Source organism: Leptosomus discolor, chromosome Z (genome assembly GCF_034619465.1).
Source record: "Leptosomus discolor isolate bLepDis1 chromosome Z, bLepDis1.hap2, whole genome shotgun sequence".
Classification (NCBI taxonomy): domain Eukaryota; kingdom Metazoa; phylum Chordata; class Aves; order Leptosomiformes; family Leptosomidae; genus Leptosomus; species Leptosomus discolor.
In genome coordinates this window covers 5,853,193-5,873,401 of record NC_141419.1, presented here as the reverse complement: position 1 = coordinate 5,873,401, position 20,209 = coordinate 5,853,193, and the positions used below count along the sequence as shown (strand labels likewise).

At 45.3% G+C, this 20,209-nt stretch overlaps 1 protein-coding gene across 2 annotated transcripts in view; it reads left to right on the top strand.

Moving 5' to 3' along the window:
- The window catches only part of NFYC (nuclear transcription factor Y subunit gamma), a 35,899-nt gene extending 18,155 nt beyond the window's left edge, over positions 1-17,744 (top strand). Inside the window, exons 3-10 of one of the 2 annotated variants that reach the window (XM_086480351.1) lie at positions 3,609-3,680; positions 4,480-4,593; positions 6,975-7,070; positions 11,117-11,290; positions 11,619-11,777; positions 15,350-15,457; positions 16,212-16,271; positions 16,832-17,744. In XM_086480351.1, the coding sequence (XP_086336477.1) occupies positions 3,609-3,680; positions 4,480-4,593; positions 6,975-7,070; positions 11,117-11,290; positions 11,619-11,777; positions 15,350-15,457; positions 16,212-16,271; positions 16,832-16,951 (903 nt within the window). In that variant the 3' untranslated portion in view covers positions 16,952-17,744. The remainder of the gene's footprint in view (positions 1-3,608; positions 3,681-4,479; positions 4,594-6,974; positions 7,071-11,116; positions 11,291-11,618; positions 11,778-15,349; positions 15,458-16,211; positions 16,272-16,831) is intronic. The other variant, XM_086480352.1, reaches the window with a different exon arrangement.
- The last annotated feature ends 2,465 nt before the right edge of the window (positions 17,745-20,209 follow it).

Sequence of the window (20,209 nt, the reverse complement as noted above, 5' to 3'; positions counted from 1 at the left end):
CTCAGCTTGAAAATATTCCTGCTGCTTATGGGATCCAGTAGAGTTGGCTACTTGCACACTACATGGTGGCCTTAGGAGCTGATAAATAATCGTTCAGTCAGGCTTTTGATTATTGCCTACAACTGCCAAAACTTGAGATACAGATTGAATGCAGCTGATTCGTAGTATAATGAGATGTAATAGTCAGACCTTTAGCTCTTTCTGGACTAAACAAGAAGACAAAGTTAATTCAAAGGTTCTTTTATCAGGCTAGTGATGACCGTAGCTGCTTTCTAGAGAATTGCAGGAGAATTATTTTCTGTTTGGGGGAAAAGGGACGTGATTTTAAAATAGCTACAGGTGTAAGAGTAGGTGCCATATGCTGGTTTAGCTAACAGAAGATTGAGGGATTTGAGGATATAGCTGACGTTCTGCTACATGGGCTGTTTAACTGCTGTTCAAATGCTGTAATACAGAATGTGTGACCAGCATGTGAGGGAGCCCTTATCCACACCAAAGGACAGGCCTGGGAGATGTCGCTGTTCAAAATACAATTTAAGTCTTTTCCCCCCTTCATAAACTCAAACACCTGGCTGTTGACAGACAGTTACAATTTTGTGAATGAATTTTTGGGTTTAGACTTTTGTATGGAACTATTATGCCCTCTCCCAGCACCATCTCCTTTGACAAGCCTGAAATTTTGAAAATCACTAGAAAGCCAAGTGCATCGTTGTCACATGCTTTATTAATTTAAAGACATTTGATTAAAAAAATCCTGTATAGGCTGAGAATAAGAATTGGACTAAGTAGCTTCTATATTTTTTTTTTCCATCCCCAAAAGAGATGTGCCTGAGAACAAGGGCATATAATAAAAATGACTTTTCAAGAGAGATTGATAGATTACCATGATACAGTGTCCTGAAAGCACACTCCTGTGCTTTTAATGCAGCTGAAAACAAAAGAACTCTAGTTGAAGATAGGCTGTTCAAAGTGAAAACCCAAATCCACTAGTCTGAAGATAAGCTGCTTTTTTTCAGCCTGTGTGCAGATAGTTGATTAAAGAAACAGATGTAGAAATTTGTATGCATAACCAGAATTAATTACTTTCCTCTTTCAGCGCAGTGAATTCTTGTGTTCAAGAGCTGTAGTTTGTCTTCATCTCCACATGAAAGGGGTTTATTATGCAGCTTATCAAGTATGGGCAGCTTAATTTTTAACTGTCGTAGGAATCTATTTATTGCATTGCAAGCTAGTAAGTCATTGAAAATTTAACTGGGGACAGTGAAGCGGAGTTGGAAAGGAAAAGGGATAAATGCAGAGCATTCCTGTGCAGTTGTCCCCTGCGTAATTAAGCCCTGGAATTTATTGTGCATCTTACTGAAAATGCTCCCGTGGATGTGGACGTAAGTAAACTTAAAGCTCATCTGCATGTACAACATAGTGGAGGTCAGAGCAGCTGTTTGGTGGAAAGCCTGCTTTGGTTGCCTGCTTTTCGGGGCTATCTCTGCCTGGTTTTGTGCGTTTGCCATGTGCCACAAGTAGGTAAAATTCAAGGGAGAAAAACAAGGGAGCTGCTTTAGAAGAGCAACCCAGAGCTCCCTGTTCTCTGCCCGATATAACAGAAAGGACTGTAGCCAAGCCTTGGAGAAATAGGAAACAAGACTAGGCTGAAACTAGCATTTCCGCTCTGCAGTGAGTTAGAAGAGGCCCGTGAAAACATTGAGACCTAATTTGGAAAAAAGAAAAGATGAAGAATTGATGGCTGAAGTTTTTTCTGCTGGGTGGTAGCCAGTAGTGGTCATGCTTCCCTTCACCATGGTGCTTGTGTGTCGATTTTGATTTATGTGGCATTTGCCTGTCTGCCTTAAAGGAGCTTTGGATTTTTCCTAATTTCTCCCACTGTGCCTCTTCTCTAAGATTCTGATAGCGTTGTATCTATGCATGTCTACTTGCAGTTCTGCTGTTCACAGAAATTAATAGACTTAAGACTGTTATGAGCTTCACAGATTAGAAAATTTGGCCTCATCTTCCTTTGAGGTTCTGTAAAAAGGAAAGTGCTTTAAAAACCAAAAACAAACTCAAAAAAAAACCCCTTTGGGATGTTTTCCCATGCCCTAGGAACTCCTTAACTTGTTCATGTGGCGGTTACTGGTTGAAAATGCCACCCTGAGCACACTGTGTGTTCAAGCACAGGTCCCAGCCCTGGCTGCCCTCTTCTCTCATTGCCCAAAATCCTTCCAAGATACCACATTCGCCAGTGGGGCGCAGCAGCCCTGGACACTCCCTACAAGGACAGCCCCACACCCCCACCCCAGACTAGTTCTGATCTGCAGCATGTTACGAGGTGCACCAGGAACACCACACTGACCTTCCTCTCCCGAATGAGGGCACGGATGCTTTTTTAATATATATACTCATACAAAATAATGAGTGTGTGTGTGTATATATGTACACACATAAATTTTTAATATATAAATTAAACAAAATGCCCCCTGCTGGAGCACTGCCTGGACCATGCACAACCTCCACATTTTGCTTTGATAGAAAACAGCATCTTCAGCATTTTTTCTCTCTCTTTTGTCTCACTAACATGTCTTGCAGTGCTTTCTTCCCTAGAGAAACGAGTTTCTTTTTATTTTCTATGACATTTTTGTTAAGAAGGGAAGACATTTGTTAGAAACCCTTTGTGGGCAGCAGTTCTGCATTCCTGATGCAATGGTACGTAGCCTTGGCCTTTCTCCCTTTTGAAGAGGCTCCTGGTAGCAACGTGCTCTGGATTTTATTTTTGTTACTATTATTTTTATTCCTCTGTATATTTTCAGAGAAGGGAGAGCTCTGTAGTGAAGCCTAGCAGTTTCCCCAACCTCTGTGGAGAGGAGCTCTCTAAGGGACACGTTAGTGCCTCCTCTCTCGCAGACGTTAGCGTAGTGGGGTGTCTGCCGCTGCTCACGTTGGGTGCGTGCTAACAGCGGAGCAGAGCAGGATGAGTCAGGGCAGTGACAGCGCTCGCTCTCTGTCTCCTAAACCATCATTACACCATTTTGAGTCAGCGGTTCTCTTTGCTGGAAAACAGTGAGAAATCCGTCTAAAAACAGGAATAGATTTTTTTTTTTTTTTAACAAGATTCTTCCAAAGTTTTTAACACCAAAATTGGTATTGGACAACAGGGAAGCACAAATAAAGCAGAGAAGATTTCGTCCTGTGGCCCCACATAGCCCTTGTTTGCCTTTATTTTCTCTTGTGACTTTTTATAAATTCCAATGGTTTCTGGGTCCTAAGACAAGTAATTGAATTAGTTGCTTCAAATATAAATAGATGCAGAAATGTGTAACATTAGAAACATTCTGTTCTGCAGAATGACTTCAGCTTTGAGGTGATATAGTAAATACAAGTGTCTGACAGAAGATTTAAGTAGAATTATATCAGTATAAGATGCAGAAAAGCAAATGAGGATTCTTGGGCCCGAGGAGAAGCTGCCATACCTCAAAGAAGATAAGTTATTGTTATAATTTTATAATTTTAGCCGGTTTAGTTCTAGACAATACAGAGTTGGTTTAACATTTCTTGTCTTACCTTTGTTTTCAGTTAAGTATCAGTAAAGAGTCTCTCGAATGTCAATCTCTCTGCAGAAAGACTTCAGAGTTCAAGAACTCCCGCTGGCTCGTATTAAGAAGATAATGAAACTAGATGAAGATGTGAAGGTACACTGGTGGTTTTTTCCCTTAAGTGTTTGTGACCCTTTTGGTGGCTATTGTAGCTCTAATTCCTTGCAATTCATTACTACTTCTTACAATTATGTCTGAACCGAATGAGAGCCAAATTTTTGATGATGAAGGGGAAGATGAGATTTTAGGGTGGGGCAAGGGGCAAAGTCTCTGGCCTGCCCGGAATATTATTTAATAAAGAGGCTGTAATAGGGCGTAGGCATTAATGCCAAGCCAGCTAATAACGAAACCACTTAATTTGAGTAAAACTTGAACTAGATACTTTTTAAGGAAAAGGAATTTGGTGCCTCCAAACCTCCTTCGCATTTTCAGCATGCATTTCAAATTACATAAAGAAAAAGTAAGGGCCAGGTTTTAAAATGAGCCCTCAACGTGTCCGCTTCAGTTTCTGAATCGTTTCTGCACATCCCAAGGCACTGCCAGGAGCAGCTGCTGGTTGACACCCTCTCGGTGAATGCGCACTGATGCTGTTTGCTGGCCTACCGTAATCCAGCACAGTATGGAGTTGGCATCTGGCTGGTCGTGGAGGGAGCGGACTTCCAAGACCAATGTTAGATGCCCAATACTCCTAACACTGCATTGGCGTTTTTGAGGCTGGTAACTCTTTGGACTGTCAGACCCATAGACATTCTGATGTGGAAATTCCCCCAGCTTCACTGTTAAACAGTGCAACTGTTCAGATTTGACACACATGATTACCACTTTGCAGTATTAGAATATTAATGGTAAACTTTAAAAATAAAAAAAAAATTAAAAAAATTAAATTTAATTGCAGATGATTAGTGCAGAAGCTCCCGTGTTGTTCGCCAAGGCAGCTCAGATATTCATAACAGAACTGACTTTGCGAGCATGGATACACACAGAAGATAACAAGCGGAGGACCCTGCAGGTAACGGAGCTGCTCCTACCTAGCCTTCAGCTGCTTCATAAACTTGTTTCCAACTCTTTGTTTGCATAATATGAGGTGTGTTTTGTAGACAGTAACTTTAGTACCTGTGTTTATCCCTACAAACCTGTGTACAAAGCACAGTGTGCAGTGTAACTGTGCAACCGAAATGCTCTTTTCTTAATTTGTTTTCCAAAAAACCCAACAACAAAAAAGCCCAAAAAAAGCAAAGCTGCAGCTGTCAGCTGATCACGACCTGCTGTAAGGACTCGGGATAGCTGTAGCTGTTGAACTTCTAGCTGATTTGGTTTTCGGTGGTAGTTCTGATGTAAGCTTGTAGATGTTAGGGTGTGTTGATAACTGTGTAGAGATGAAAACAAAAATACCCTTCTCCAGAGCAGATTACTGTTTCTCCTGGGTTGAGAGGCCTTCAGTAATAGTCATTTGTTCAGTGGTTCAAGAGTAAACTGAACTCTTTAGTGTGTTTTTATGGGTGGGGAGCGGGGAAGGCATTCACTTTTAGTGCTTCATGTTGACCAGAACTACGTGAAACTATAATAACCATCAGTTCAGGCCCTTAGATCAGAGGTGAGAGACTGTGATATTTAGGACCATGTCAGCTCTCCAGTACCCTGACACAGAGGTTGCTGTAGTGGCAAGGAGACATATCTGATTTCAGTCCAAAGCTGTCCTATTGAATGGGCATCGAGCCACTCAGTTGCCACTAAAGTGGGCTAATGCCGCTTGCTTAATTCAGGTTTTCCTGCAGTTACTGTGGGAAGGATGTATTTGATATACACTCCATGAACACGACGCTTCATAAGCACAAGTACTGACTCAGGCATGTCCTGTTAACAGTTTTCAAGCTTGGATGGATTTGTTTATTTCGGAATCATACTTAAATCCTGATCCTAACGTATAAGACCTTGAATTGACTCAGGTTTTATTTCTGACTGCCTCCACTTCCACAGCAGCTGCCATGCCGGAGCAGCTGCTCTCTGCATGGACAGTGCAGCTGGAGAAAGGCAGTCTCTGCTTATCAAGTATTTGGGAAGAAAATTTTGAGTGGAGAGGTCTGAGTTATGGAAGCCTCTTTCTGAGGAAATTGGATTGAACCCAGTCCTCAGCGTGGAGAATGAAATAGGAGATACAGCTGTTCAGTAAAAGTTTTCTTGGTGAAGATACTTTTATAATGTATGCTGCCTGCAGAACAAAAGAAAAGTCTCTTGTGCTTTCTACGTGATCATTGTTTGGCAATTAAATGCCAAGATGGTATAAGTTTTAAGAATGTCAGCTAGCCTGAAATGAGAGGATTGATAGTCTTTTAAATTTTACCTACTCATTAGGCAGCGTAGGCATCTTTGTCTCAAATCTTGTTCGTGTATATGCTTTACAAATTTATCTTCAGCTAATGAGAATTAGACTTTTAACAGCTTCTTGAATTAGCCCTACTTAAGATGGCTTGCAAGAATTTTTAAATGACAGAGTACATTTTTTTTTCTTTTTTTCTTTTAAATAAATTAGAGCTTTTTTATCTTGGGGGTTGTTTCAGATCTTAAGCAAATACATTTAAGTGATGACTTATTGCTGGATAATTCTTTATTCAGGTCTTTAATGCTTTGACCTAATGCTGTTCTTTGAATTTCTTTTTCAGGCAAGGTATAAAAGTAAAGTTATAAGCCATTTTGAGAAGATAATTACCTTGCCAGTTTTTCATAGAAGCTCGTTGGCTCTTGCACATCCTTTTTCTGATGCATGTTTGGCCAGTTTGCTGAGTACATGTTTTAATCTTCATGCTTTCTTCTAACCATTTTGCTCTTCTACGTGCTGAAGCTTGTTCTCTTGGGATTCCCCTGCCCTGAATAAGATCCTGTGATACTTTATTTTCTAATTTTTTTAATCCCATCCCTAACTCATAGATTCTTCATATGTTGCTGCTAATATATGGAGCAGTCATCCTGGTCTTCTTGCAAAGCTTCTTTTCAGATATCTTGGAGATTTTTTAAAATTATTTTTTAGAAGAATTCCCCTTTTTTCTTAACATGCTGAAAGGCTTATGGTGGTTTTCATGAGCCCTCTGTAGTGAATTACAGCGATACCGTTGTGGAGAGCCTGATCAGGCCCGGTGGGTGAGTACATGACTGTAAAAGCCTGAGTTTGATAAGCACCTTCTTACTGCACATCTTGGAGGCCTCACTCAGCACGAGGGTGTTATTAGCACTGGAACAGAAGTTCTCGTCACCTGGCTTGACACTTGGGATCTAGAGAAAGCATTCTCACTTGACTCAATTTCATTTAATTAATTAAAGCTCTAACTTCATTTATCTGGGGACAGAACAGACTTCTAAAGCTGAAGAATGATTTTTCTCTTTTTGTTGTTATAGAGGAATGACATTGCCATGGCAATTACAAAGTTTGATCAATTTGACTTTCTTATCGATATTGTTCCAAGAGACGAACTGAAGCCTCCAAAACGGCAGGTGAGACATACAACTGAGTGCCTTATGGTCTGTCCTTTCTGAGGTGTGAGTTCAGTCTCTAATGAAAAAGAGAGTCGATAAAGCAATACAGCATCAGGTTTAAACACGAGGTTTGTGCCTCTCTTTTATATGTTTATTTACAGTAGTTTTCAGGTTGTTAATTTTTTTTTTTTATGGAAATAGCGCTTGAGTGGAGATTTACGAAGTCTGACTTGGGGATTTACTGAAGTGACGAAACCTGCTGCAAAGCTCTGCTACCTAATGTTGCCAGTGTTAAAAATCTAACTTTAAAAAATATGCTGAGTCTGCATCCTTTGACTTGTAAAGGGAGAAACGGGCTGCTTTGCTTAGAAGTACCACCTCCTGCATCCTTTGGGGCAGTCGTTGCTACTGTAAACATCCTTGACTGGAAGCTGTGAGGAGTTAGAAGGAGCTTTCAGTCGGATGTTTACAGCAGCAGGCTGCTGCGGTTATCTGAGCACAAGATCTTTGAAACTTAACAAGTGCTTTACAAAACACCTCCATGTTTGAGACGGTGCTGAAAACGCAGTGAGGTGGGGTTGGAGCTCAGTCTTGCTGCTTCAAATGTACAAAGGAACATTTCCAGCTCCTGGCAGACTGATTTATCTCCTTCACCTACAAGCTTGTTGTTTTGCTGCTAAAAGTTCACCGGTTCGGTAATTGCTTATCTCTTTTTGTTACCAGTTGTCTGGTAGATAAAATGGCTGGACTACCATCGGTACACCTCTTTTAGGGAACACCTGCGTTCAGACAGTGCTGCACCTCGCTCAGCAACTCCTGGAATCGTTGCCCAGGACTCAAGTGGAGCAATTTCTTCTGAACAGTAAATTCAGAAAAATGTTGCAACGGTTTATAACAATTCCTTCCACTGTTTTTTCTGATCCTTGTGAAGGTTTGCAGTGTGTTAGCCTTTGAAAAAAAATCCAAGGTGGTCCTTAAAATAGCTTCTCTGGTGAGTGCTGCTGGAGAGGCTGGCACGCTGTAAAACGTCTTCCTGGCAAGTGTTTTACTTGGAAGTTTTTCTTTGACATGTTTTGTTGCATGTTCCAATTTAAATCCTGGATAACATGTAAAAAGGTGCCTGCTCTGAGTGTAGAGACCAGCGGTTCCATTGTGGACCTGGATTTTGGAGGCTGCTACTTTACTTTTTGTCCTGAAGTCCTTGTGGTGCTACTGAAGTGATGGGCAAAGGGAGGAAATAACATGCTTCATCCTTTCTGATGATGTCCTGACTTGAGTTTAACCTCACATTCCATTTTCCAGAAGCATGACTTTCTCGTAAATGAGGAAAATACCTTTCTGTGTCACAATATATGCAGGAGAGTCCATCCTGTGGCTGCAGTCAGCTATGGTTAAAGTTAGCAGCACCCCAAGGCTTCAGTGCAGAGGTGTTGGGAAGTCTGTATTCTGTACACGTGGCGAGCAACACACGTGGGAGCGTGGCACAGCTCCTTCCATTCCTTCACTGAGTTTGCCACTTTGTCCCTGCAGCAGAGATGATTTATCCAAAGATCGTTAGTTCGGTGTTAAATAAAAGGACAAAGCAGCAGCCTGCCCAGCCGCTCTCGACGCTTTGCTTAACCAGGGGCAAGAAAACCCATGTTTCAGTTTGTTCAGCTTGCTAAGTTGAGTTGGCTGCAGCCTGGAGTAACACAGGTTAATTCTGACATTGCAAATCCAGTTCTTTTTCTTTTAGGTGCCTCATTCAGTTATTCTACTTTGTAGTGCTATTTTTAGAAGTACTCCATGTTTGGGAGGCAGAACATGGCCTGTACCTCTTCCTTGCTGGAGCCTTTTGATTCACATCAGAATGTTCTGCTTACATCGATAACATTCAAGTTCCGTAATCAAATGAATGCCTGAAGGATTTTAATAGCATGTTATGTGCATATAGGTTGTGAGGTTAATGTGTCTGGATGATACATCGCACCAGAGCTGTGTCTTTTGGAGTGCACAGCATCAGCAGTGAAACCCTGTCGGCTTGGGTTTCCCAGAAGGTGGGCTTTAGAGGTCTGTCTCTCACCAGTACATCCCCAGCCTGCGAACGCTACTGAATCAGTAAAAATATTCTTGTGGCAAAGGAAGTTTCATAGAGAAATAGCTGCTTGATAAGAACGTAGGGTAGGACTTTGCAATGGAAAATACTCCTTTGATTCAACAGTGTTGAAAAGTGGCTGCCTGTGGGCTGACAGCCTGCACTTTTTGGCTGGGGGTACAATCTGTATTTTATCTCTGCCACAGAAAAGACTGTTTGACAAGTTAGTGTTGGTTACATGGAAGAGCTGGGAGTGAAACCATGACTGTTATGTTGCTCTGGTAACTAAAGCTATGGCTTGAAAATAAAAGATGGCAAATGATGTGGTATAGCGTAGTTCAAGCAGATCTGGATTTAAAGCCATTTTTGCCTGTAGCAAATGCAACTTAACCTGGAATAGATACTTACAGAAGTACTCAGTTGCGTTAATTGTTTCAGGATTCAGCTAAAAATCGAGGATTGGAGTGCTCTAGAGATAACATACCCAAGGACTGGGCTTTACAGAAACCGCTGCAGCTCTTCTGTGCATGCGGTTTTATGGTTAACTGGAGACATGCCCTGTCGAATATATATTTTAAATTTGTTATTAATCCCTTCCCCAAAGGATTTGATGAAGCAAGTAGGAATAATCAGTGAGCTACCATGTGTAGGAAGTATTGTAAGTGTTTGATTGCAGTGGTTTGCAGTACCGTGGAATAGTGCTAACGTTTGCTCTGAGAGGCAGGCTTAGAAGTTGCTTCTAGATTACAGCCAACTGTGAACAGCTTCATCTTGGGGGGGTAATTTTCTGGTAGGCTGTTGAGAAACCTCCCGACAGTAAGTCTTTTCTTCAGTTGCTGTCCCTCCGAGAGACTAGCGTCTAAGTGGATGGGCTCTTTTACTCAAGCCTGATGCCCATCTAGACAACATACATCGATCTTGTTTAATGTGAATTTTTCTTTTCCTGTCCAGTTGGATGTCCTGAAGGTAATCCATGAGCGAGCCTCATTTAATGCAGGGGCATCGAGCAGACTTGTGTAAGTGGGAATCTACCATGTTGTAGCACGTGTAAACATCCTACACTCTCAGCTGTGAACTCGAGGTGGCTGGGAGAGGATTGTTTACGCCTTCTGCCATGGAGTGAACGCCTGGTGAGCTGCATCTTCCATAAGGTGCAAAGTCCAACTGCTCCACTGGGGAGCTGCATCTTCCATAAGGTGCAAGGTCCGACTGCTCCTCTGGGGAGCTTAAGAATTTTGATTCTTGAGTGTTAACCACTTGCCACTTAACATAATCTCTGAAAATCTACTTCCTTGCCTAAAACATCATTAATCATAAGGGGCTTTTCTCTCCTAAAGACATGCTTAGGTAAAACAAAACAGCAGTATTATAGCCTGTGCTTCTGACAGTGAGCTAGAGCAGAGCCTTTTGTTTCTTCACACTGTTGAGATATTCCTGCTACCAGCAGAATCGGGCTGTTAAGCCCTCGTACAAGATGAAATTGTTACCATTCCAGAAAAGCTGGATTTAAATAAATAAATAAAGGCACGACAGCCTACATCAAGTCTCTGACTTTTATTCCCAGGGGTTTAACATCATTGAGAATTCTGTTAGGCACGTAGGCTAAGAAGAGGGTTTTGTTGACAGGGGAGGCTTTGTAAGTCTTCCTGGTGCATTTGCAATTCGTTCTGTGTTAAGATAACAGGCGATGATGGAATCTACTGATGAGGAGTTAGGTGGATTTCAACTATGGTAATTTTACTCATTTGCTTCTCATAATGAAATTGGTGACTACATTTATTATACCTAGGGTATTGGAAGTGATTTGATTTCCATATAGCTGAATAAATGAGGAAACCCGTTTTGGTTTATCATTTCGGATTTACTTAGCTAAACTGTTACGAACGAGGTCTTACAGAGACTTTCCCATGGAGCATGCTTATGGGGGGATGTTTCAGCTGGGGGTTGATCTGTTCCCTCCCCGTTGACCTGTCTCCTACCTGTGCTGCAGGAAGAGGTGCGTCAGGCCGTGACCCCAGCTGAGCCCGTACAGTATTACTTCACCCTTGCTCAGCAGCCGGCTGCAGTGCAGGTTCAGGGCCAGCAGCAAGGACAGCAGACCACCACGTCTACAACCACGATCCAGCCAGGACAGATCATCATTGCCCAGCCTCAGCAAGGGCAGGTGAGCCGTGAGCAGCGTTCGGGGGGCTTGGCAGTGCCCTGGAGCCAGCGAAACCCCCGAGTCGCCCCTGCGTCATGTATTGCAGCGTCCTGATCTCGCTGCTCAGAACAGCCAACAGCCATAGAGAAATGTGGCTTCTGGTCATGCCCAGGTGTTCTGGTACCTTCGTAACAAGGGTCACCTAGATCCTGTGTCCCCTTTGTGGTGGTGGAAGCATCAACAAGTAACGGTGGCTCTGGGAAGCAGTCTGTCTGTTGCAGTATTTGGGATTACAGTATTTCCCCTGTGTTCAGTCCTTGCTTGGTCCTTCTCCCCATTTTGAATGCAGAGCACCCCTGTGACGATGCAGGTTGGAGAAGGCCAGCAGGTACAGATCGTGCAGGCCCAGCCGCAAGGGCAGACCCAGCAGGCTCAGAGCGGAACTGGGCAGACCATGCAAGTCATGCAGCAGATCATCACCAACACAGGAGAAATCCAGCAAATACCGGTAAGACTTGACCTGTAGAAACGTGTTAACACTCTTGTGAGCAAACTGTGCGCTGGTGTTCTGGCATGAGACTGTACATGTGTGCTTTTTTAACTGTAAGAGGAAGTCTGGATTGAGTGATGTGTTTCCTGCACTTAGAGAGGAAAACAAACCAGGTGTGACATGAAGGAGGAAATAAATCTAACCCATCCAGTGTAGATTCATTGCCCACCCCAACACTTCCCCCTGAGTGAAAAAGTTATGATTAGGAAGCAATAAATAAAATATTTCCTGGATAAACCTTAGTTCTTTACAACAGCATGGTTTCAATAAAGCATAATTAACTTCTTTTGCCTTTACTTGGTTCTGCCTCTGCCATCTGAAGTCATGACCTGGCAGACTGAGTGGGAAAGGTGCCATCTGTGAGTTATTAATAAACTTTTATGGTATAAGAAATATTTCTGCGAAATACTTTGAGCTGGTTGGAGAAACGGTTTTGCAGAACCAGAAAATATCTCCTCGCTTTCACATCAGTACAGACCTGCTGTGGCCTTAAGAATGGGATTTTGAGTACCCAGCATCAGCAGTAACATTCTGGCATGTGTCCTAGGTAAACACGTGGGTCAAAAAAATGTCACCTCCCCCCCCCCCCCCCCGTAACTTGTAATCACAACCAAGCTGGGTCTTTTGGTTCCCATCTGGAAAATTTCACACCTCTTAAAGAAAAGAAAAAAAGTTCTGTCCAGTTCTATGTACTTAACCAGCAACTCAAAGGTCAGACCAAGTGACCAAGACGAGCATTTCACTTTGTCTTTGATTTCTGTTATTAAGAAGTGTACCCACAGCTGTGGCAAAACTGATCTTTCACACAAGTTTTGCTTTTCGAGATTTGCTAAGCTTCCCTCTGTACGTCTGGCAAATGTTCGTGCTTTGACATCGCATCTTGAAAAAGGTTTAGATTGTGGGTGTCGCCAGATTTTTCCAACTCCCTTCCAAATTCTTTTCATCTCTTTAGTCTTCAGCTGATTCCTTCTGCTTGGCTTAAGGTGGTGATCAGAAAGGAAGTGAATCGCTTTCCCAGATACAGTGTTTTACTACAAGCAACCTTTTTTTTTTCTCTGCATTCTCCACTACCTTTCTTTTACATTCTTCTTTTTTTTTTTTTTTTCCCCTGCCTTCCTTTCCTTGTGAAAGTCTCTCCAAGACACAAGCATTTTGGAAGAAGATCTGCAGCTCCAGCCTCAGTGAATCCATTACAACAGTACTGAATGTTGCAGCATCCTCCTTTGGTTGAGCACTAAAAGAACAGTTCAGGCTTGTTTTCCAGTTGTCTCCAGTGAATGCTGTGACTCCCTACAAGAAGGGGGCTTGGAGATCTGCTAGGAAAAAGGATTCTTTATGAAGTAGTTGTGAGGGGGCCATAACCTTCTGCAGAAAGTGCTGTTCTCCACATAGGTGGATCCTGTTGCAAGTGGTCCTGTGTTTTGGGAGTGTGGGACTGCTGGAGGCTTTTTAATTAGTGTCTGGTTTTGGCCAAGCGTATGCTTCCACCTTCCTCTTGCCTGGGAGCATCGAAGAACAGGCAGCTGTGACTGGTCCTCAGAAGCTTCTTACGCTGCAGATGTAAGACAGAAACTGCCAAGTGCCAGAGCGTGGTGTCTTGTCTTTGGGAGCGCTTGGGTCTCTTAACGGTTGTAGGGCTGCAACACAGAGCAGCTTGGGAGGAGCGTTACCATGGCATGGTCTCCATTCGCCCTTCTGTATCTAGCAGAGATACTGGTTTGATGTAAATAAGAGGATTTTTCTTAATGACGGCGTGTTGAAGAATCGCAGTTCGTGCTGAAGGAGGCATCTTTCCCCTTGCTCGCTTCCAGAGCACGGAGCCACGCGCTCGCTGCAAGGGCTTTTTAGTGCCCTAACCCAGAAAGCACTTTTGTTTGATTTCACGGAATTACGGTCCTTGGTCTCTTCAGTGCTGCTGCCTTTCTGCTCTCTTTCTGCTGTGCTTTTCTTATTTTCCCCTTGAGTTTCCTTTCTCTCTTGGTACAGTCAGTGCTGTCTTCTCATAGTTCCTTTTCACTCCAGTATCTGTTAGGGTTCAGCAAAGAATCTTTCATAACACAAATACGACGATTGGAAACACTCTTGTAAAACTGGCGGTGCCTCTGGCGATTGCAGGAGCGTTGAGAGTGTCTTACTAACGTTCTCCACTGGTCTTCCACGTGCTCCTGATACCGTGTACGCTTCTGCTGCAAGTCACCATTTACTCTAAGACCGCAGGTTGCCTGGGGAAAGGCGACTTATTTTTTTATAGGCTGAGAGAAACTGGAAGGAAGCATATACATCAATTAAATGGCAATCACTTTTTTGTCCACGTTAATTTTGTGTTAAATTTAATCTGTGCCTTAGGTAGACCTCGTTGGGGCAGGTTCTTTGGGGCTTACTCTCATTTCTGGAAGAACGCTCTTTCTAAATCGCTTTCACCCATTCGGTTGGTCGTGTAGTTAAAATCTAAGCAGGATTTTCTCAGTGTGGAAAACGTGATCTGCTGGCAGATCTCAGTGCAGAAACAAATTCTTTATTGAAATGTTTATGTTCGTGTGGAGTTTATTTGCTCTTGAAATAATATTGGAGCTTTTAGACACAGCCGGTGAAGTCAGCGGCATTTGTGTAAATGCCAAGACGTGCTCTAGGCACTTGAACCTTGTCAGTGAGCAGTTTTTGAAGTATTTTGTACCTCCTTCTTTCCGCTTCTTAAAAAGAAGAAAACTCCAAAACATTTTTTGTGTATAATTAACCTTAAGACCGTGAATCTTAAGTTAAATAGCACAAAATGAAAAATGCAACACTAGTATCAATCATACTGTGACCTTTTTATTGCCTCTCAGCTGTATATTAGCAGTATTGGCTGTTTAGATCACAGGTTACGATGATGACCATTGTCTTCGTATCCCACATCCCCAAGCATCTAACCTCGCCAGATCAGGGTTGTAGGAAATAAATTTACGTTTGAATGTTACACACAGAAAGTACCGGCCTTTGCCAGGTGGGGGTTGACATACTGGCAGAGAGTTGCATTAAAAGCTTCCAAATATATCCTTGGGTTTTGTCATCTCTGCTGTCTTTATTTATGTGAAAATTTCCCATATATTCTTTAATATTTTGGGCAGGATCTAATAGGAGTGTCATGATGTGCGGCTAGCTCGTAACGATTTTCTTTATGTGAAATGATACGTCAAAGTCGTAACTCAGTTCTCGTAACCAGAAAGAAAAACAAGTGTTCTCAAAGCTCTCTGAAATTTAGCAATTAATATGCTTTAGCTACTAACTGACCACTCCCGTCCTGGAGAAAGAAGTAATGTTGTGCTTCCTCGGGGTTCTACTTCAAGAACCTGCAGGAGTTCTGTGGACTTCGTTCTTGCTTTGGCAGGGTCTGTGGTAGTTACTCATCTGAACTGTTAATCAGCTGAAGCTTCCCGGTGTCATCTATTACTCTGGCTTCTGTTGTGGAAACAAGAAGGCAAGTTTGTGTGTTTCAGGTTACACAGTTATCTGTTTAATTTTCTTTCCCTGCCCCCTCCGCTTGTCTCCAGGTTCAGTTGAATGCTGGCCAGCTGCAGTATATCCGCTTAGCCCAACCTGTGTCAGGCACCCAGGTAGTCCAGGGGCAGATCCAGACGCTTGCAACCAATGCACAGCAGGTATGCGCTACAACAGCAGGGCTGACATGAACTGGTAAAGTGTTGTTCCCTGGCTCCTGAGACTGTGAATTCCAGTCGAATTTCCCACCTCTTGGGCTAGGATTCCTGCATTTCTTTTTTCTTCCTGTTACTTTCATCACAATAATAGAGCAAGGAGCATTGCGGAAGCCTCCTTGACCTGTACGTGAAAGGTGCATGCATATGTGTAAGTGTGTGTGCGCGTGTGTCTCGCTGTATAAAGCTCACGCTGCTTCTGAGCTGATTGCAGGTAAAACTTCGGTTCATCAACCTTCTCTTTACTTCTGCTCCTTCTGGCTGGGTGAGGGAGGAGCAGCCGTGCAACCTCTCAGGAAAGCTCTCGCAGAGGTGAAACATCAAGACCAGGGTTGCTGCCAGCAGGTTGTCTCATGTTCTTGTTGAGACTGGTCGCTGAGGGATTCTTCTCGGCCTTCAGAGGATAGGAAGGCTGCTGCTTTGCTGTGATCCTGGAGGGCGTGTTCTCCTCACGAAAGTTAGGGAGGACACGCTCGTGTTTGGTTTGGAACGGCTGACTCCCGTGTCCTTTGTTCTTGACTTGCGGTTAGCGCCAGCATGACTGCGGGCCGGCGGCGTAAGCCGTGTCTTACCACACGGTGGGGTAATGAAGTTTGAAAGGGTCTAAAAGCTCTTGAGAGGCAGCAGCAGAATGGTGGTAGTGGGGTTCTGGCCCTCTTCCGAAGTGCTCTCGGTGACCATCCTTCTCTTGTCCTTGTAGATAACGCAGACAGAAGTCCAGCAAGGACAGCAGCAGTTCAGCCAGTTCACAGACGGACAGGTGAGAGCTTGGAGTTCTTGGTGCTATGTCCCTGTGAAGCCAAGGGCTGGGCCGACTGTCCTGAAGTCTGCACGTTCTAGGAAATCTGCTTCCCCCGATAAAACGCTGCTGCTGCAGCGAACCCTAACCAGGAGCAGAATAAGTGGCTGTTGGGCCAGTCTTAATTCTGGTGGATTCTTCGTGTTCTGCTGCCTTTGCTCCGAGTTAATCCGGTCCCTTGCACCCTGGGTGGGATCCATTTTAGTCCTAACCAGTTTAGGAATAAAGGTCTTTACATCTAGCCATTGCCTTGCATGGGTAGCCTGAGCTCACTTTGGGCATCGGAAATTCACAGAATTACTGTGTTAACTATTTAGCAGCAAATGTCCAGCAGCAATTCATGGTCTGTTTTTCTTGGGGGCGGGGGGAGGTTGTACAAATTTTACTTGGACCTAAGAGTTGCCGTTAACGCCACCAGTGAGCTTGTAGGGTTAATGCACAGCGTTGTGCTTGGAGGGAGCTGGCGCCGGGTGTGATGAGAGCTGACAGTTGTTTCTTTCTCCTGCTTCTGTCTCCGCCAGCAACTTTATCAGATCCAGCAAGTGACCATGCCTGCAGGCCAGGACATCACCCAGCCCATGTTCATTCAGTCCACCAACCAGACCTCAGACGGCCAAGCCACCCAAGTGACAGGGGACTGAACGGGGACGTTGTAGCGAGTCTTGTCTGCGTGGAAACGGGCACCTACCAGCTTGACGTTTGCCATCGCAGCCCGATCTGATGAATACATCTGCTTCTGTGTATCTGTACTCGATATTAAGCCTATAGTAGGCTGCGATCTCCGGTGCACTGTACACCTTCCTCTGGCGGGTATGAGAGAATATCCAACAGACACTGACAAGAATGCAATATTTTTATTTTTATTTTCAGACATCAGTATTTCGGTGTATTCAGCTGCTTGTTCAAACCCATAAAACTGAAAGAGAGCTAATCAAAAGGAGTTTGTAGCATCTCATTGAACAACGTGTAAGACGTTTTTATCTGGCAAGATTATTAAAGGGTACTGCATCTGGTTTGTTGCAAGAGCTTTATTCCTGGCATTCTGTTTGTATTTTTTTTTCTCTGACTAGAGCTAGATTCAGTCCTCCCATCTCAGTGGTTTCTTAGAGGTGTATGGGGGGAGTGTGTGTGCGCGTGTGTTAGATTTTCCTCTCCTGCCTCCTTTTTTGGTAAGCCGGAGCATTGGCTATGTGCATCTCGAGGGCAGGAAGTAGGGGAGGAGTAATTAAAGTGAAAACAGGAAAAAAAACATTCCTTGTATTATGACTGTATTTTCTAAGGGCAAACGATTCTTTAATTTGGCCTTGGTTTATTCCAGAAACACTAAGGGAAGTCTGGAGGAACCCCAGCCTGGCTGTTAACTGTTGTACTAGCTTCAGTCGATGCATGTAATATAAGCTTCATAAAATGAAATAAATTTCCTTTGTAAGATAACGTGTGTGCTTTCTTTGAGATCCACTGCCCAGTATCAGCCTCCCAAGCAAAGAGTGTCCCCAATCCTGGAAAATATTACACCTGCAGTGTGAAACTAGCGATGGGGCTTAAGGGCGGCCTGGAGAAGGGGATGGACGAGGGCTCGAGCGCCAGGAGCGGTGGGACTGGAGGGCTGAGTTCAGGTCTGGGCTGAAAGTGGGGGGCGAGTTCCTAATGGAGAACCTTTGTGCGTCCAACATCGGGCAGCCTGACACAGTTGGCACTTCGTCCAGGGGAGGCTCGGTGGCTTTGTGCCGTGCTTGGCGGAGCCGGGGGACAGCGCCAGCCGCTGCCACTTGTTTTTCACTGGCGGAAGCATCGAGTTTGCCACGGCTTTGCGATGAGGAGAGGCTGGCAGCTCCCACGCGGGGAATGTAACCTAGTGCCTGGGTGCGGGCTGCTCAGCCCCTGTGAGGGCTTTCCCTGGCCGTGCCCAGCCCGGCTGCGTGGGATGGGGATGAGGAGCTTACCCTGGTGCGGGTGGTACCTGCTGCTGGGGAAGGAAAACTCCGCTTCAGCAGTTGGCTGGTGCAAACTACTAAATCTGGGCCAGGTTGTTCCAGTCAGGCAAGGGAGCTTGCTGCATTACCTGCACCTCCTGGGCTTTCTAAATGTCAAATTTTCTCTTTTTTTAAAAAAAAATTCTCCAATCCTGCAGTGCCTGGGAGCCAGCGGCTCACTGCGGCAGCAGAGCGATGCAGCCCAGCGCCTTCCTGAGCATCAGCCCTCTGGTACCGCAGCCCTGTGCGGGCAGGATGAGGGGTGTTTGGCAGAGCCGGTGCTGTGCCCTGGAGGAGCATCTCCTGTGCGCAGAAAAGATGAAATTGGGGAGGAAAAAGTACCTTTTGTGAAAGCTCCGTGCGTGGGAGCACCACGAGAGGGCACCCGTGGGCGGCTGCTGCCCGGGAAGGGCCGGAGCGGGGCTGGGAGGGGTCGGAGGTACCTTCCCCCGGAGCCAGGGGCCAGCGTGTGGCTGGTGGCTCGGTCCTCGGCAGCCTGATCCTCTTGGTCCCCTGGTCCGAGCTGCCAGCGGTCCCGGCAGCCTCATCCCGCCCGAGTAAAGGTGCCGTAGCCAGGCTGGTGCTTCCCACCGACCGTCCGGAAGAGCTGGGTTGCCTCCCAAGGCAAAGCATCCTTTTTTTGCTTGCACCAGGGAGCTGAGACGGGGAATCGGCTTCTAAGGATGGAGAGAGACGTGCGGCTCCTGGAAGGGGCAGCCGGAACAGGCAGCTGCCTTGCCTTATCAGCGGCTGGCAGAGGTAGCCAGCAAGGCTCTTCTGAAGGAAAGCTCTTTACCCAAAGCAGTTGTGTTTGCTTGAAATAGATTAAATTTGAATGGAAATAAATTGCTTAAAGGACAGAAAATGGGAGTGAGACGCCGCTCCTGAAAAGAGAGTGGTTTCGAGCGAAAGCCTCTAGTTGAAGGGGCTTCTGGTTTCGACACGCTCCGTATCATCTCGATGGTCGCCCAAAGGCTGATCTCATCCAGGAGCGTGGGAACTCAACAGGCAGTTAATACTGAAGCTGATCATGTTAATATTTAGCTAATAATGGAGATAAGACTTTGTCTGTGCTCCCAGAGGAGGGCCCTGACTGACTCGAACAGGAAAGGTATTTTGAAGAGAGCTGACATCGTTTGTCTGTCACAGGTACTATAAACTGCGGACATTAATAAAAGCCAAATCTTCCGTATAAGGGCACGCGCCTTCGTTTGATCTTCCGAGGGAGCACGATGACAAATTGAGTGGCGTGGGGCGATGCAGAAGGAAACAACGCATTCCCCGGGAGGCTGGTGAGCTGTGGCGCCCGTGGGGAGGGACACCGGACCCTCTGTGGGCAGCAACTGCGGTGGGTGACGACGTAGGAAGGTGGCAGAGCTAATCTCACCTCCAGGGACCTGATGGGGTGAAAGCTGATGAGGAAGCAGCGTTTTCCTCCCAAAGAGCGGTTTGAGTTTCCGTTTCTCCTCACGGGTGATGAGCTAAGCACAACCCTCGTGTGGGCAAGTGCCGGCCGCTGACGCTCGGGAACTGGCCCTGCTGGGTTTACTGCGGGGTTGGCTGCTGACGGCTGCCCGGCCCCGGGGCTGCTGCATCCGGCCACCCTCTTCCAAGGAAAAACTCGCTGTGGTGAAGGTCACGCTGCCACCGTGGGCCACTGGGTTTGAGAGCCACTGGGCATGTAGGGAAAGGTGTTTGGGTGAAGCTGCCCCGCTCGCAGCCTCTCCTGGCACGGGCTGTGGGTTCACCACCTGCAGTGGGGCTTCCTCGGGGAGCGGCGCGGGGTCTTCACCACTGCCACCGCTGCGGGACCCTTCATCTTTGCAAGGACCTGGGCACCACTGGAGGGATTCAGTTGTGAACTGTCCTGAGGCTGCTGAGCCAGCGCTGGAGAGCCCAGGGGTGCAAAGCTCTCCTGAAGTCCTC